This window comes from Perca fluviatilis, chromosome 3, assembly GCF_010015445.1.
Source record: "Perca fluviatilis chromosome 3, GENO_Pfluv_1.0, whole genome shotgun sequence".
Classification (NCBI taxonomy): domain Eukaryota; kingdom Metazoa; phylum Chordata; class Actinopteri; order Perciformes; family Percidae; genus Perca; species Perca fluviatilis.
Window position 1 is genome coordinate 8,812,744 of NC_053114.1, and position 19,373 is coordinate 8,832,116.

The 19,373-nt window shown below is 41.4% G+C and overlaps 1 protein-coding gene across 5 annotated transcripts in view; it reads right to left on the reverse strand.

Annotated features, from left to right (window-relative positions):
- LOC120555589 (cell migration inducing hyaluronidase 1) overlaps positions 1 to 19,373 on the reverse strand; it is a 219,544-nt gene that overhangs the window by 53,143 nt on the left and 147,028 nt on the right. For all 5 annotated transcript variants that reach the window (XM_039794378.1, XM_039794383.1, XM_039794382.1 and 2 more), the window contains exons 11-14: positions 17,353 to 17,544; positions 8,012 to 8,181; positions 3,666 to 3,875; positions 85 to 290 (exon numbers count right to left, since the gene is read on the reverse strand). In XM_039794378.1, coding sequence (XP_039650312.1) covers positions 85 to 290; positions 3,666 to 3,875; positions 8,012 to 8,181; positions 17,353 to 17,544 — 778 coding nt within the window. The remainder of the gene's footprint in view (positions 1 to 84; positions 291 to 3,665; positions 3,876 to 8,011; positions 8,182 to 17,352; positions 17,545 to 19,373) is intronic.

Genomic DNA, 19,373 nt, shown 5'->3' on the forward strand with positions numbered 1-19,373 from the left:
GACTTTTGTTTTGTATTGTAAGGTTCCCATAGAATGAAATCAAATTGAAGGCTCCTAAGTACAGTTTATGCGTGTGTGTCTTACCTGCAGTCCTGCCGTGGGTTGGCCACGTATCCTGGATAGGCTCCGTCAGTGATGTCGCGGCACATTTTGCTGTCTCTGTCCGAAGGCAGCAGGGTCCCGGCTCGCACCATCAGGCCCAGACAGTGGTCGAACGTGTTCCTCTCTTCTGGACCATCCTCCGTGAAGTAACAGTGACCCAGCGTATCATAGCCCACCACATCCTTTACCTGGGAGGGAATAGACACGTTGAATTTGACTGATAACAGTTTGACGGTACGCTTAAGTCACAGATTTGACTGGAGAAATAATGGCCAGCAAAGAGCGGCATTGGCTGTGAAACTATCAACTTTCCAAAGCCTAATTCCTCATCTTTGCACCACTTTCTGTTAAATGCACCATTATTTAACATGTGGGGCAGGGGGTTCCTATTGGGTTTGCACAAACTGAGGAAATAGACTCCAAATGCGTGACTCACTCAGGTAGGGATGCAACCATTAGAGATTTTGTTGGTACAATAATAGTCTGAGGCATAATCACAGTTTCATGATTATTATGCATGAATTAATTTCACATTTACTAATGTATAAAATCACATGAACAGTCTTTAGATTTGAATGTGTTATTCAGTTTGGCCTTTTAAAAGAGAAATAACAGTAGGCTCTAACCAAATAATACAGTACAAAATAATAACTAGAACTACAAGCAGTTATGATGGGGTCCAAGCCTCCTCGGCGCGAGTCGCCCCCGACGACCCAGGGAGCATGCGAAAGCGGAACGCAAAGCGGAACCCAAAGCGTAAAGGTGGGGAGGCAAATGTCAGTAAATATCGAGAGGTGTGAGCTGCAAGGTTTGTGGTACATTGCCATTGCAAATATGCCATTAACATTGATTGAGTAAAAGGGCCAAAACTCGTCTACGTTGACTATAGCGCCTCCTAATGGCCTAATTCACCAAATTTGGTACAGAGCCTCAGAGCAGCATGCCAAACAAGCATTACAAGTTTCATGTTGATAGCAGTTACTACGCCAGAGAAATTGCAAATGTCCCATTTACATGCATTGAGTTGGCCAAAACACATAAATGTTGATTATAGCCCCCCCCCAATGGATATTTACATTGAATTCTGCAACCCAACAAGCGCCTGGAAGTACGGGGGCCGTTACGGAAACCAAAACTTGCGCATGTTAAATTTGGAACTGATGATTTCATTGGATTCAAAACAAAAATGTAAAAAAAAATTCCATTGGAATTGTAGTTTTTGAAACGATTCCAAGTTGGAACCGGTTCTCGATGTCCAATCCTAGTTTTCTAAGGCTACATTTACATTGCTATGTTTTGGATTTTAAGCAGAGTTTTGAGCCAAAAGCAATCTCCGTGCACACAAGTGTTTTTAGCTCCAGTAGAAGACCTAATCTCTGTTGAAACTAACACGGCCAAACCAAAGTATCTCATCAACATTCTCGTCTACTGGGCATAAACTGAGGCAGCATGTATACTCCGCCTGCTGCTGGCAGTTGCCATGGTAACGCTAGTAGCTTATGCTGCATTCCAAGCAACCCGTAACTCGTGTTTTCACAACCTTCTACCCATGAAAGTGCCCTGGAATGGCAGTCAAACCCGTAACTTACTACCCGTGGACTCGTACCAGATCGTTGTACTCCCAGTTACAGTTTTTGACGTCACACACACATAAACAACAATGGCGACCCCCGTTGATGCTGAAAAGATGCTGTTTATTAACAGTGATAAGTAGAAATAAATAGACATAAATAGGCAACGTAAAGTAACCTAGATAGCTAACGTCAACTAGCTAACGTCAACGTTAGGTAGCCACTAGCTAACGCTAGCTAGAAGGGTTTGTGGTGACTGTCAGTACTTTGCCTGGAACGCTACCAAGTCGTGAGTCGTGACTTGAAGTCGTAACTTACGGGCTAAAAACTGTGTCTGGAACGCAGCATTAGTCTCAGAAAACGAGACATCATGACCGATAAGACCCAATCAGGAGGAGAAACGATGGCGTCAGTGTCGGTGTTGCCAAAGGTCTCCGTTTGCAGCCGTTGAGACTGCAATACAACCCCGCAGATTCCAAACCAAAAAACGGGTCAGAAGTGTTTCCAAATGTGGAGGCAATTCGAATCCGACCTGCTGTCCTTTGCTGCGTGTCATCCCCCATCTCTCTCCCCCTTTCGTGTCTATCCACTGTCACTCTATAATAAAGGGAAAAGCCCCAAAAAAATAATCTTAAGAAGAAAAACAAGTGTTTCCAAATGTCTCTGGTTTAGCGGCTCGGAAACGCCAGAGCAGGTGGAATGAGAGGGGGAAACGTAGCAAAAGATATTCCTTTTAAACCAAAACGTAGCAATGTAAATGTAGATTAAGAGGCCCCCTGCAAACATTCTCTCCGAGAGCATTTGCTGAAAAACAAAATGATGCTTCAGAATGTTTGGCTCCATAGAGTCCTTGCTTGGCTTGCATGAACCTCTCCCCTCTGGCAGGAGGCTGCGCTCCATCAGGACCAAAACCTCACACCACAAAAACTGTTTCTCCCCTCTACAGTCAGCCTCATTAACAAGGCCCTGGACGCCCACCCTTAGCCACTACACGTTCCATTAATGCACATCCTGGACTGTTATCCCTGACCACTGCACATATTATGTATATATCATCTGATCAATATTTAGGCACACCCTGCACAAAACCACTAAGCATTCTTTTCTTATTCTGAACCTACTGCTGATCTGAAATGATAGCAAACATGTTCTGCAAGGCTCCCAGTAATCCACCAATATACTTCAGTAGTATTTTTTTACATTTGATGTACTTTTTATTTATATATTTTCAGCTGAGCAGGCTTCGATGGAAAAGACTTTTTTGTAGAGACTAATCTGTCTGTATCATCTCATCATGCATTGTGTCAAATTGGATAATAAAAGAAAGTTATATGGCGGTCAGTGTTTGTGTTTTTTGTTCATGTTTCACAAAGAGTTTAACCCAAGTCAGGCCGTACAACAAAATCATATCACATCCATATAGGGATAGTAATATACAGCAGTTAAAACATAATCAAATATATGACACACTGGTATCGGATTGGTACTCGGTAACAGCCGATATGCAAGTTCAGGTACCGGAGTCGTTATCAGGAAGCAAAAAATGGTATCGGACCGTCTCAGTTTCCCCAAATGGCAAACATTTTCTTTAAAGCTATAGTTCGTAGTTTCTGTCTCCCCCATGAGGAATTCTAAGTAATGATCGTGCACCGCCCCCTCCTCCACACAGTTGCTAGTAGCCAAGGAGGACACGTAGGATTCAAAATACATGATGGACTCTTCAGAAGAGGTAATTATGTTCACTCTAGTTTCTGCGAGCAATAGTCACCGGACGACACAATCTTCTAAACATAGCCATACTGAGAAATACTGAATTTTGTGGAGCTGATAGTCTTAATTAGCTTTGTAGCAACTCATTTGGCTATGGCTTGAATGTAACGGACAATTATTATTATAAAAAAGTTTTAACTACAGATCGCTCTTACAAATACATCAAGTAGAAACAGAATAAAAAAAAAACTAAACTCTAGTAGGTATTGTACATAAACTGACCAGCAGTCCGTTGGAGCTGTGGATGGTTACGCAGCGGGAGAAGGAGTGGTGGATGGACAGGCCGCTGACAGCGGTGGGGGGGTCGTAGCCTCCCCTCGCGTCCACGTCTCCGTTCATATGGAAGTGGACCGGGTAGTGTCCCATGGTCTGCTGGCCCATGTGCTGCAGCTCCAGCCCAGATATATGAACGGCCCTGAAGCCCCGCTCCACCTGAGAGAGACAGCAGAGACATTTCACACGCCATCACTCAAACATAACACGGATAGAACGGGAAGCATTGGCCCCAGCATAAACAAAAAGCAAATAGTGGGATTGAAATGCAATGACATAATGGCTTTTTCAGGCGTTTCGGAATTTAGATTAGATAGACTTTATTGATTCCAAATGGGAAAAAAAAAATCAAAGTAAAAGAAGAGAAGGGGGGATGAGTAGGGGGGCAAAATGAGTAATACTGAAAAGGAAGGAGTGGCAAAAATAAGAAGAGAAAGAGCAAGGGTGAATGGAGAGAAAGAGAGAGAGCAGGGTGGAAAAAGTGACAGACAAATGCAAGGAGGAAAAGAGGGAGGGAGCAAGAGAAAGAAATATTTTGGGAGGAAGACTGAACAGAAGAACAGAAGTACTGAAAAAAAGTGATGACAAGGGGGAGGATGGTGGAGGGATAAAACATAAAGACAGATGGAGGGAGGATGACAAAGATAGAATGAAGATGAAGAAAGGAAACAAGAAAAGAATGGAAATATACAGTATGAGAATGTAGAGAGGAAGGGAGCATGAAGGGAAAGAGGTATTGAGGAGAAAGGAAAGAAGGAGAGTCAGAGGGAGGATGAAAGGAGGGAGGAAAAGAAAGTTGTAAGAGGGGAGGACTGCAAAAAGAAGACGAGGGAGGTTAGAGTCCACAGGTGGAGAAAGTCAGGAAGGAAGGATGGAACAATGTGACGCAGAGAGGAAGAAAGCAAGACAATAAAAAGTAAAAAAAATACATTTTATTTAAGTAAAATGTTACTTAAATAAAAGGTTAAAAAAAAAGTTAAACAAAATCTACTCTGAGTAAACATTAGTACGTTAAATTTTTGAAAAAAGGGGGGAAGAGGTCTATGGGCCGGGCGGGGCCAGCGGGAAAACACTACTGCACATATTCAGTGGGCCGCAGATCAAGGAAGTAAACCCTGAATAGGTGCCATTTTGTGATCCGGTATCCAGTTACAGTTTTTCTCCATCGCTTTGGCACAATTGTCGAATGACTATTAAACTTCGTCAAACTACATGACTATTTATGTGAACATTAGGTCAGTAGTTCACATTACTATAGTCTTTTAAAATTGGTTTTGGCACAAAATGCATTGAGTAAGCTTTGCACATCACAACAGTTTGCATTCATTTCCTATTTAATCATATTATTCTCAAATGCAACTATACACATGTTCATTGTGTAAATCCCTACATGCAAAATAGAGCAACCAACAATCACAATAACCTGTCACACATACTGTATATTAGATACATAATAGTTACAGCGGGAACACACTGCAACTAAGTGTCCTGTAGCGTAGATTCATGCCTGATCGTGCGCCTGGCCATTCATCACGGCTCTCTCTCTCTCTGCCTCGCTCTCTATCTATCTCCGATAGAAAGAGACAGGATTGGGTAAACTGTGGTAATTGTAGCCGATATGTGGCTGTGTGTGTGTGTGTGTGTGTGTGTGTCTCTCTCTCTCTGTCCATCCGTTGGTCTCTCTCTCTCTGTGTGCCTGTTCGCGTGTCTCGCTGTGAGAAGTCAAGATAGCCAAAATCACCATAAACCTGGCTATTTTATTTTGAAATGTGTTTATTTTGGTAAAGGATATGGCTGCACTGTGGTCTTCCTGTATGTGATTACCTGCCTGGCTTGACACAGCGCAAGAAATAGAGGAGAAATTATTTTTCTTTTTTACATTTGACACTAATCGATTTTATATTAATATACTGTTGTTTCTTTATTGACACACACACACACACACACACACATAAACACACACACACACATAAACACACACACACGTGTCTATGATTTTTTATTTTTATTTAAATATTTTAGTTTACTCAATGAATTGGATATATGTATTTTTTCTTATCTCATTATTATTGAATTGTTTTATCATTGATGCTTTGGCAGCATTGTTTCATGACATTCATGCCAATAAAGCATTTTGAATTGAAATGAAAAACGATATAACAAAGATGAAGAAATGAAAAGATAGAATAGAGGAAAAAGGGATGAATTAGAGAAAGAAAGTATGTAGTAGGTAGTTAACATGACAGGGGAGTGGATCTGGAGAATGCTGTATAACAGACATTAGAGAGCAGAGTGACTCCGAGCAGAGCACACTGCTGCTGGTTCCACTGGAAACTGCAGCTGAAAGATTACAGCGCTTGAGAAAAAGCTACAACCCCCTGCTGTTTATGAAAGCATTCACACAACAGAAGCAGAAACAAAGGCTGCTCCTTTCAGCTCGTGACCAGCTGATATCAGTGGAGATATGAGCTTTTAACGCAAGAGTAATAGCACAACTGTCAAGAGGGGAGTATGCTCTGAGGCGCTCATTCTGAAGGGCTTCAGTGTGTGTGTGTGTGTGTGTGTGTGTGTGTGTGTGTGTGTGTGTGTGTGTGTGTGTGTGTGTTGCTCCTACGTGCTGTACACACACCCATGCATGAGAAATATGTGACATGAGCCTGTGATGGAAATTTATAATAGGATATGATAGCTTGCCCTGGGGAAGGAGGGATCCCTCTCTCTCTCTCTCTCTCTCTCTCTCTCTCTCTCTCTCTCTCTCTCTCTCCCCGTCTCTCTCTTTCTCCCTCTATCTCTCGCCCTCTCTCTTTCCCTCCCTCCCTCTCTCTCCCTCCCTCCCTTCTTCCCTCTCCCTCTCTCTCCCTCCCTCCCTCCCTCCCTTCTTCCCTCTCCCCCTCTGTGTTCTTCTTCATCTTTTCTGTGAAGTTTCCTCTTGTTGACAGCCCGTCAGGCTGAGATATCCAGCATGGGTTTTGTTGACCATCTTTATCTGCTCTGCTCTGATTTCACTTTTAATAGTACATCAAAGCATAATTGTCATCGGCCCAATGTGGAAATATGTGTGTGAATGTGAATGGCCAGGTGGGGCTTTGCACATCCAGGGCACGTACAATCCTTTCATCTTGTATACAACAAATATTTTAGTGTTGGCTTTATTTTTTCCCATTATGCACTCTGATTATGGAGGGTTAATGTATTCACTGATGGGAAGAAGGTATATATTTATATTATACAGTGCCATATTTTGTGTTGAAAGAATGAAATCACCTTCTAAAATAAAAACACAGAAATGTGTTTTTAAACACTAGGGTTAGGGTAAGGCTTATGACCTTTGACCTTTGGTTTATGACATGTTAAATACACACATACACTAAAAGAACAGTGACGAGGCAAATTCTTCTGACTTTGTTGGGGTGTCAAAAGGGGGGTGGGGGTTAGGTGGTTTAAAGACCAGATTTTTTGTTGGAATTAACAAGTGTCTTTTTAAATAACGATGCGCAATCATTCTAATCCCCCTCAAATAAAAATGATCTAAACCAAGCTGAAGCCTTAACTCTCCTGTTGTCTTCGGGTCAAATTTGACCCATTTTCAAAAAGTTTCTATATCCGAAATTTGGGTTTCTGTCAACCAAATTGCCAAAACAAATAACATGGATGGTTCCATACAACACTCTTCACAAGTAAAATATATGATCAGTTGACTACTTAAATGAATTTGGGTTTTTTATTCAATTTTATAGCATTTGAAAAAAAAAACGGAAAAAAGCGCAGAAAGAATCGACAAAGACATCGGAAAAAGTGACAAAAATGTCGGGCAAAGTGACAAAAACATCGAGAAGTGATAAAAAAAAACATTGGGGAAAAGTGAAAAAAAGTTTTAATTTTAAATTTTGACCCAGAAAAATTAAAAGTTGCATGGTCGACGGGGAGACAACACAAGGGTTAATGTTGTTAAAAGCACCACTTCAGTGAATGTATTAACAATCTAACGTCTAATGCAGTGTTTCTCAAATGGGGGTACATGTACCCCTAGGGGTACTTTGGAGGACTGCAGGGGGTACGTGAGATATTTAACAAAATGTTTAATAGTTACAAGGCTGTTGTCCAGAACATTGCTCCTCTTTATGTAGAATTTTTTTTTCCTACCAAAAATGTGACATTTGTGTCGCCTTCTTTGTACCTAATCTTGCCTTCCTTCCTATACTGTCTTTCTACTTTTTACAAGTTTCTCACTTTTTTCTTCTTATGTCACTGTTTTTGAAGTTTTTGTAAATGATAAGGTTAGGACACCAGTGTACCTTCAAATGTCCGCCGAAAGTGTCAAAGTCGAAGAATTTGCAGGCCTCGTTGCCATAGCAGCCGGGCTCCATCTCTCCACGGAGCAGGATGTTACGGCTCAGCAGGCCCACCTCCGCCCTCATGTCCACCCCGTCCACTTCCTCTCCCATGTGGGTGAACTGGGCCTTACCTGCACACACGCACACACACACACACACACACACACACACACACACACACACACACACACACACACACACACACACACACACACACACACACACACAACATAGAGTTTAAACTGCTGTGTGGATCTGCTGACAGTGCTGTTAGAAGCTTCACTCTTTCTACCAAACGATCCATTTAACAGAGCTGAGCACAGTGTAAACAGATGTCCATTCTCACCAGAGATTGAGAGAAGTACTTTTTTTGTTGTTTGTTTGCTGTGTGTGTGTATGCGTGTGGCTGAACAGATGTTTCAGATAATTGCAATGGAGGACATTACAGTGAAACTCAGTCTTAGTTTGTAGCACCATTTTTTTTCTATTTTAAAGGAGAATGGGCAGGCAGCACTTATAATTATGGTGAGCAGAAAGAGGCACTCATATACTCATTGACGCAACACACGCGTGCACGCACGCACGCACGCTGTAACGCCACTACTTTGTGTTGCCGACATTGTGTTTGTTTCAATGTAATTTCAAACGCTGATTTATGTAGAGCAGTGTGTGTTTTTGTTTTTGTGTGTGTGTGTGTGTGTGTGTGTGTGCAATAGAGAGAGAGAGAGGAGTTCACCCTAAGTTGACCAAAGTTAGAAACCCAACCACTCCTTCCAGCCAACCCACAGTCCAACCTGCAGTACCATCCCACTAGTCTCGCTTTGCCAGACCTTCCTCCACAGTGCCGCAGAGGAGGGTCTGGCTAGTCCACACAGCATTCCGGGATGGGAGAAAAAGGTGCTCTGTTTTATTTCTTTAACCCAATCACAATTGTCATGGGTGGCGCTAAGCTCCGCACAGAGCTGCTGTGAAATAGTTGTGACTGATGGTCTAGCTATCTGTCTGGATTTACCCTGCAGAGATCTGAGGAGCAGTTAACCATAGTCCTCATAAATCCACCGAATTTAAAATTCCAACACAAAGTAAGCGTAAGGAAACGGAAAATACATGCATCAGGCGGAATTTCCCGGAAGTGGAACGTCAAGGATGTAGACTAAGATCCCACAAACCTGCACTGTAAAATACTGCAGATACAGGCACCACCAAACACGTCTAGTGGCTCACAAGAGCTGTGACGCTTCATTTGTGATCTGGTGACACAAAAAGCAAATTAACAAATAACTAAGTAATATTTAAGACCGCAAATCGAACCCATATTATGAATGCTGACAGACAGGTAGAGACAGGACCAAACCGAGGCGGGTTGTGCAGAAATACCACTGTGGGTTGGCTATGTCACACACTTTTTAAAGCAAGTAATGGACTGCCAAAGTACACGGATTAAGAAACAAAAATGACACGGCAGTTTTGACAGCTTCTGATTCATTCAGAAGGGCTAGACATCTTTGGATAAACATAATCGCGGTTTCTTTGTTTAACCGCAATTAATTGCTAACATTAGCTAAGTTCCTAAGGCGTATGACTGGCAATTGGTGGTTTTGTTCAGATATTCCAAATTGTATTTATATAAGTGATTATTGGTCGGACTATACAGTATGTTTGAATTATTATTTCAATTGTTAGTTGTTGGCACAAAAATGACAAGGGAGGGATACAGTTAGAAAAAAATATTTTCTTTTTTTATTATAATAGAGAGGCGTGGTTTACTTCATAGGCTGTGTGTTTGTGTTATTACATTTTCTGGGTCACATGACAGTGATATATAACCAAAAGAAATGATTCAAAACTTTAATTTGTTTTAAAAAGTAATGCATAGATAAATATTTTTAAATTTGACCAAAAAGATGATATTGTTAATCGCAATTGCTTCCGAGACAAAAGGATCTAGCTAGTTTGAAGCATACTGAGACATTTAGAAACATTTCAGTTCTCAACTTCCACCTCTAACCCTCAGCATGGTCGAAAGCTAGTTTTTTGTTTTTTTGCATTTTGCGTAGTGTAGCTCCTTAGAAGGCCAATTTACGCCTCAAATGATAGTGAGTCTGAGGAGAACAAAGAGCCCATAATAGGCAGGGACGGACAGCAGAATCACACAGTAAGTGGAAGAACGGTGCAGAAACGATTACGGCTCTGTTCCACGTGTCATCCACTCCTACACATTCAGAAATGGGCTGATTAGGAAAAACAAAGTGATGCCAGGGGGAGAGAATAAAATCAAAGAAATGTGAAATCTGAGAGACAGGAAATCACACATCCCCACGTTTAATCTCTTTTTCTGTTCCCTACTCCCTCCACCAGCACAGTTGGGACTCAGAAAGTACAAATGAACACTATCAGTCCAGCTCAGATTAAAAACATTGCGAGCCCAGGCTTAAAAGACAATTTTAGATCTCAATTTACTACCGTTTACTACTACAGTAGTGCCGATAAGTCCATCCGTTTTCCCCCAAGGCTGATATGTGCTTTTATGGGAATTAGTAACCAGCCTTGTTCATTCTTTTTACCTCTCATGCAGAAATTCACTTTATTTTCAGAGTGATTGGTTGTTCATGTATGGATGAATAGTTCCAATATGCTGCTGGTACTGAATCCTCAAAGGGGGCAGTTCAGGGTTCAGTGGAGTGGATATGATGCCAAATGTTCAGCTTCATGTCATGTAATGCCGACCTTACACCAAACAACTTTTCAAGCGATTCCACCGCGGCAGACTAATTTCAAATATCAGAATGAAACCCTGAGAGTCTTGCTAGAGTCGTCTCAATCGTTTGGTGTAATGTGGTCATAAAACTCAGTCCCAGTCAGTCTTTTCCCCCTCTTGATGTTCTGACATAATCAAATGTGTTTGAGGGAAAGTTGCAGGGTAGTGAAGACATTCATCTGCATGTAGACAGAACAGAAGATCAGCAAAACTTACCTTAAAGTGATGGTTCGGAGTAATTTAACCGTAGGGTCCTTTGCACCATGACCTCGAGCCAAACACCCCCCCAGAAGCTTTTTTCACCTGGGTCGAACATTGGGAGAGTTAGCGTAAGTAGCGTTATCAGCTGAATAGCTTAGCGCGGGGGCTAATGGATCCAACGATGTATCTCGTAAATGACCCCACTAATAATGCCCGAAATGATACCAAACTTCTACTAAATATTTATTAATTTAATGATTAAATAATGTCTCCAAACTTACCTCAATTATAACTTGTCTCCTGCTAGTTATACTACAGCACTTACTTAAAAAAAAAAGTTAAATTAATAAATATTTTTGTTGCATCTCTTTTCGGTGTGGTAATTTGTAGACAGCCCTAAGCACTCTTACTGCCCCTTAGGTAACAGCAGTAGCTGCAGCTGCAGCAGCAGAGACGAGAAGCCAACAGGCAAGTGTTATTTACATACACTTCTGGTGTACTTACAAACTTTCCAATCCATCGTTTTATGAGTAAATAAACTATTTATACTAGTGTAGAAGTTTGGTATCATTTCGGGCATTATTAGTGGGGTCATTTACGAGATACATCACTGGATCCATTAGCCCCTGCGCTAAGCTATTCAGCTGATAACGCTAATCTATGCTAACTCTCCCAATGTTCGACCCAGGTGAAAAAAGCTTCTGGGGGGGGGGTGTTTGGCTCGAGGTCATGGTGCAAAGTACCCTAGGGTGAAATTACTCCGAACCATCACTTTAAGTTACCAGCCAACGCTATCGGTAGCTAGCTAACTTGGTTACATTTTTCTAAACGAATCTAGTTGTAGTCTTGCGACGTGTGACCCTGCAAAATCCCCTTTTTATTTTACACATTATGACTTTATGTCTTTAACGTTAGATGTGAGATGATTGTCTTTAGATGTGAGATGGTGTCAGACTTTAGTCTGTTCAAAGTATGTTCATAGTGGTCTAGTGTATGGTAGGCATAATATGTAATACAGTATTTTCACTTCTGATTGAGACTGAAATTCCCTGAAACTGATGCAAAATGCTTTTATATCAAAGTATTGGTTTGGGCGCCTGGGTAGCTCAGTTGGTAGAGTGCGCACCCATATATACTGTAGAGGTTTACTCTTTGACGCAGCGGGTGTCCTGCGACCTGCAGCCCAATACAGCATGTCGTTCCCCCTCTCTCTCCTCTTTCATGTCTTCAGCTGTCCTGTCAAAATAAAGGCCTAAAAATGCCCAAAAAATAATCATGGTTTGAGCTGTGATTTGAGGCATAATCGGTCCGCTTAAAGTAAAGTCAATGAGTCTGTCAGCTTATTTGACAGAACTCTATGCATTTTCCTGTTAAACAAAACTGCTAACACCAACTTATTTCCACCAGTTTTACTCTTATTTTTGGATAAGTATAACCCTCATTTATCCAATATTTATACCTAATCCTTGAGTTAAAAAAAAGCAGAAATTATGAATTATTTAGACCAATATTAAAGGAAGGATAATCACATAAGGGCATATGTCAACGTTCAGTGGGGATACTGTTTCAAAACATTTCAATCTTTTGTTGTACTTGCGAAGCGCGTTGTATGGGATCATCCATGTTATTTTTGGGTAATTAAAATTAGGTAGCTCAAAAGAAACCCATATTTCTGTTGTAGACATTTTTGAAAATGGGTCAAATTTGCTTCGGATTTTGATATATGCCAACGGAGTTTTGAGAGCGGTCATCATGTAAAAACTCCAGAGTTTCGATTGGTCTGTTATTTCTTTTCTGGGGATGATCAGTTGTCAGTGAATGTCTTCCACACCTAAATCTCATGGTGAAAACTGACCTGGAGAAATGCAGCTAGGTAAATGTCAGGACAGAAATAGAAATACTGTTAAATCCTTCACCACTGCTATAGGCCACTTATCCACACCATGTATTTTCTACCCTTGTCATCATTTATGCCATTTAGAACTGTCCAAGGTTCAACATGTAAAACCCAGCACAAGCTATTGGGCTCAGAATGATAAGTAGCCGTAGGCTATCTGTCTCTGTGTCTTTCTCAGCCAGGTCTCAGCTGGCAACGACAACAACCCCACCCCCCTCCCCTCCCGTCCCTTGTCTGTGCATAACCTTAGCTGGGGAATACACTTGATTAGCGGCGCTTGTTAAAAAAAAGACGGAGCTGCAAAGTGGCACGCGGGAAGGAATTAATTAAACACATTACAGTCGGGAGGAGATTGACGTGAACTCTGAGGAGCAGCCTTGGGCTAAAAAACAAAATAGGATTTCCACTTTGGATGGCCGAATCCCCGGTGACGTGAGAGAGCCGAGGAAAAACAGAGAGGAAAAGGGGAAGGTGGTGTGTGTGTGTGGGGTGTGTGTGTGTGGGGGGTGTGTGTGTGTGTGTGTGTGGGGAGGGTTTAATGGACTGATCTTCTGATGCAGCCGGGCAGGAGCTCAGACAGAGATTTGAAGATAAATCCTGGAGTCCTAAATCCGCTGCAGAAGAAACGCAAACTTGACTTTATTGGTGTGTGAATCGGTGTGCTGGAGCGACAGCTATGAGAGGACACGTCATGTCACGTTAATGCTGACTTTTAGCCGCTGCTGCGCTCAGGATTTTTTTTTTTCAAGACACAAAGACAAAGGCTATTTAAATCATACAGTAGAACAGCGAGGGCTGACAACGCTGACCCCAAGAAACTCTGCAGAAATGTGTGCGTGATGCAGTAAGAAAGACAGAAAGAAAGAAAACAAGTGTCTGCGTGTGTGTATGTGTCCATGCTGGCATGCGTGTCAGCGTCAATGGGCTCAGTCAGGAACACACAGTGCTCCAGGATGCAGGCTGAGACTTTCCCTTGGCCCCGAGTCAGACCAAACACCTTCCACTGACTCCCACACACTGCTCTGGGCTGTCTAAACCTGGCCTCCATCTGACTGGCACACACACACACATGCACGCACGCACCCACACACACACCCCGCCTTAACTCTCACGGAAGGCTTCCTAGCAATAAAGATGGTTTCAGTGTGTGATTTTAATCTGTTTGGGCAGATATAAATGTCATAGTTAAACAAGGTTTCCATTCCAAATCACGACAGGCAGCATCTAAAAGAGAAACACATTCACTCACTGCATTCAATAAATAAAAATCACCTCATCTCATGAAAAAAACGATGGCAATAAAGCCAGGTATTATTAAAAAGCCAAGGTATAATCCATTAAATAAAGATTTCAATCCTTTTTGAATGGGTGACTGGTGGACGGGTTTAAAAAATAATATAATTTATCCTGGTTTAGAAATAACGGTTTGGTGTGAGTTCCGTATAGCAGAAAAAAAACAAATGCATAAGGATATGTATAGTCTTGCATTTCCAGACCTTTCCTCCACACACAGAATATTAATCTGAGCCTGTCAGCGGCAAAATGAGCACTTTTGTGAAGGTAAATACAAGCTGGACAATTGCCCTATTAACTTACATTGTAGCTTGTTTCCCTGCTGCCGACCGCAGTGATCTCGCTTAATACTGTTGTAATACTGTTGTTTAATATTGTTGTACCCATCAGTCACTTAGAAACAAAAACATAGGAAAATAGGGTCCATGTTGAAAGAAACGGTAGTTACCCTTTAACAAAAAGCATCATAAAATCAATCTGTGAATTTGTATTTTTCGTTAGGCTAATATGTAAAACTAGTGAAACTAACTTTCTGAGGTTTTCCTGCCTATGTTTGTGTGTACAGAAAGCAAAAATTCAAAGTTGAGCTCATGTAATGATCACCTGACACCCATTTTTACTCATAGCCTGCCTTTATTACCAGAACTATTTAAATTATTGCAAAACAGTCAGTGATTCAACAGAACTGGAATTAGAATAAGCAGACTCTATCCCCAATGTTTGAGATTTTTTTTTGTGTTGCAGTAATTGCATATTTTCACAATGCTAATTAAAATGCTAATTTAATGATGTAAATCTTCTCTTTTGACTTATATATAAAATCAATATTCTGAGCAATTTCTTCCACATAGTTTTTTTTTTCCCCTACTGTACCAAACTCACAAAAAAACGGTGAGCCCATATAACGGGGTTCTGTGTTTTCTGTGCTCCGCTTGCATGATGATTGTATGATTAGGTTTTTATTATTCCTGCATCTAAACTGTGGCTGTTAAAGGTTACCAGCATGCATTGCCATTTTAAGAAATTGATGGCTGATGTATTTCCACTGCTTGATATATTTCCATTAGTCGAGCTTGTTTCTTGTTATGTCACCTTTTGCTTTTAACCTTGTGGGACACTTTGTACCAAGGTACAAATACTGTGTTTTAAACGCTTCAGAACGGTATTGGAGTAACATCAGCTTCAAAGTTAGATTATCCGTTCTGGGACAAAACAACAACCTTTATAATACTAGCTAGCAAAACTTGCTATAATAATAATGTTATGTCGCCGGGGCGCCTGGGTAGCTCACCTGCTAGAGCGCCCATAAAAAGAGGCTTAGTTCTCGACGCAGCGGCTGCAGGTTTTGCTGCATGTCATTCCCCTTCTCTCTCTCTCCCCTTTGAAGTCTAAGCTGTCCTGTCGGAAATAAAGGCCTAAAATGCCCAAATAAATAAATAAATACATAAGTAATGTAATGTCACCAACAGGGGAGGCGCCAGAGTTGTAAACATTCGGGACTCAGCCCAAACCTAGGGCTGCAACTAACCATTATTTCCATCGTCGATTAATGAGTGGATTGTTTCCTGGATGAATGGATTAGTTGTTTGGTCTCTAAAATGTCAAAAAATTGTGAAAAATGTGGATCAGTGTTTTCCAAATCTCAAGATGACATCCTCAAATGTCTTCAAATATGACTGGCTGTCACGATTTATTGATAGTCAAAATATTTGGCGGTTAATTTAATAGTTGACAACTAATCGATTAATCTTTGCAGCTCTAGCCCAAACCTTGTTGGGGTCTGAGGGCATCCTCAATTTATGGCAGCTATAGGCACTATTTTTCAAGCCATTTCATAATAGAATGCCTAAAAAATCTGTATATCATTTGGAAAAAAAATGATAGTTGCCGAGAAAAAGAATCCTGTAGAGCAGTTTTGTGTCTAATTGTTCTCTAAAGCCCAGTTCAGACCAAAAATTTGCAAAGAGACGAGTTGAAACTTGCATCTACTTGCAACGCAGCGGTCTGCAGGGTTCTAAAACCTGCCAGTTCACACCAATGAGACAAGACGAGATGGTATCATCTCCATAGCAACGACTCTTTGTACTTCTGTTCTAACTACCGACTTCCAGACATTTCGTAGCTAAATATATTGTTTGTTGCGTCTAAAATATTAACGTTAGTGCTAGTGAGATGCTAGCTACAGTTACATTTCTAGTGATGAATCGACAAAGATACAGTTTATTTCTCTTCAGTCACTCTCTAGCTCGCTCCACCCTATATGCTCGCGGGTGGTCGTTGAGCGTCCGTTAACAGTTTGTAACAGAAGCAAAATGGATTATGGATAATTTTATTGTAGCTGACTTTAAAAGATGACTTCTCTATTGGCTGTTGAAACTGGTGACGTCTCTTACGTTCTAAAACCAGCCTCTGGAGACTCGACTAGCTGAGTCGCAACGACACCATCAGCTGGTCTGAGTTGAGCTGAGACGGGCCGGTTCAGACTGCTGCGACTTTTCTCTGCGACGTTCTAAAACGGTTTTGTTTTTCGTCGCAAATCTTTGGTCTAAACTTGGCTTAACTGTCATCATTCTGAAACCAGAAGACAGCTAATGTTGAGGATGACTCATTTTCACTCCAGACTAAAAATGGGCAAACATTTTCTGATGTTACTATTTTTTTATAGTACATAACATAGGTAGGGTAGGAATTGGGCGTGACGTAACTGATCTTGAAATCTATATTTAGTAGAGTTCTCAGAATGAATGTTGATAGTTCCCCAGTAATAGAACTTTTTTTGCCCCATTGAGTTACCGGTCCAGTAAGAGAGACTGAGGACAAATGACACAAATTTTAAATTATGAGAAAACATTCATGGCTTGAGCCATGTTTTCCGAGCAACATCACCTTTCATTCTCTGTGATAAGCAAAGGCAACTGGACTAGCTAGATAAGTCTTGAAGACGTTTCACCTCTCATCCAAAAGGCTTCTTCAGTTCTGGAGGTCGTAGAGAGGACGAAACATCTAACTAATCTAACTATCTAACTAGCAAGTCCGATTACCTCTGCTTTTCACAGAGAACTACCATGACCTGGATGACTGAGAACCTTCACAGACATCTCCTTTCATTACAGCCGTGCATGGTACCATACTGTAAGTCACTGGTTCTCTCACCTTGGACCTTGACCTGGTTGGATGTGCAGGTAGGGCAGGGCAGCAGGGTAAACTCTTCGGCCTGGTGCATGGAGTAGTCGGTACTGGCCACCACTACCCGATCCCCGGGCCCCCAGCCCTCTGGTTGGTCGGCCAGCTCCAGGATGCTGCTGTTGGACAACATGTCGATGGAGATGGAGGCCTGCGGGCGAACTACAGGGGGACATGGTGAGCGTTAAACAGAATGCAGCAAAGCTAACACACATACAGTCATGCAGGCCTACACCAGTGGTGGAAGAAATATTCAGATCCTTTACATAACCAAAAGTACTAATACCACACTGTAAAAAAAATACTCTGTTACAAGTAAAAGTCATGCACTGAAAATTTTACTTAAGTAAAAGTATGTAAGTTCCATCAGGAAAATGTACTTTATTTAACAAGCTTGAGGTACTCAATTTAGGTACATCCAAAAAGGCTTTTGTTTATTAGGGATACTCCAACTGACTGGGTGTCAGTCGTCAGCTAATAGAATAGAATAGAATACACTTTATTGTCCCTAAGGGGAAATTTGTCTTGGACATACCTAGTGCTACAATCTGTTGCTTCACAACACAAACATGTAACAGAAAAAACATTCTAAAATCAAAATAAAATAAAAAATCAACATATCAACATAAACATAAGATCAACGAAGCATCCTAGGACACAAAAGGACACACATGACAACACAACATCCTAAGAAGTATCTGTAATAAACTAATAATTTGATGAAAATATTACAAAGGGGACCCAAACAAACAAATGCCAATTAAAGTGTTGGCATATCCCATGATTGTCCAATCTCAACCACACAAAGAACAAACACAAGTAGACTTCATATTCCACAATTACTGCTTTTAATTAGAGAGAGACTCTGAAGCATCCTGGAAAGATTGTGTGACTGACCCCGCCCACCCCGGGCACAAACTCTTTGAGCCATTCCCCTCTGGCAGGAGGCTGAGGTTCATCAGGACCAAAACCACAAGCCACATGAACAGTTTTTTCCCCTCCGCCACTAGCCTTACCAACAAGGCCCGGAACCCACCCTGACTATCTCCACAGTATACATACACTCCACCTCTGGCTCTACATGCCACTGTACCTACTCTGCTGTAGCGTTCCTTTTTACTACTTTTTACCTTATTGTATTATTTTATTTTACATTTTATTTTTATCTTTGTTAATACATACTGTGTTTACATGTTTATACTTATATTGCTTATATTCTTTTTATCCTTCTTATATTTAGAGAATGTGTGACATGCACCAACAACACCAAGACAAATTCCTTGTATGTGTAAAAAACGTACTTGGCAATAAAGCCCTTTCTGATTCTTATTCTGAAAGAAAAGAGACGAGCGAGACGTAGCGAGTGCTTTGTTGTTGCAGGAAACATTCAGCTATTACACAAACTCCCGGGCGGTTCAGTGCTTGTGTTTCGTTTTTAACCCTCACTGCTACTTTCTTGTAGCAGCGATAAAGGCAGTGATGTTTCACGTTTCCTGTCCGGGACTCTCACCGCCTCAAAACGCATCGACAAGTCTGGTCTCCGGTTACATGACCGGCCACCGCAGCGTGACGTAGGGTTGCATTTCTCCAACAAGAGTTGTTCTCAACTTTCGATGATCTGAGGTTTTTTTTTGTGTGTCCCCCCCTGCGGCAAGCCTAAACGAACGACCCCCATTCAAAATGCATGGAAGGACCTACTTTTATGCCGGACCGTCGTACCGACAATTCTCATATTCTCATTTCTCATTTCAAGGTGTTCTGTGTGTTTTCTACTGTTGTATCTTCTAATGAAAAACTGAAATGTCCACAACATCTAAATATGTTTGTAAGTTTAATACAAACGGACAGCATGACGTCTTTACAAGTTAGGTCTCACGCTAGTAGTGATGGGTCGTTCGCGAATGAGTCGGCTCTAAGAGCCGGCTCTTGTAGGTGAATGACGGGAGCTGGCTCGCATATCCGAAGAGCCGACTCTATTTTTAAAAATATAG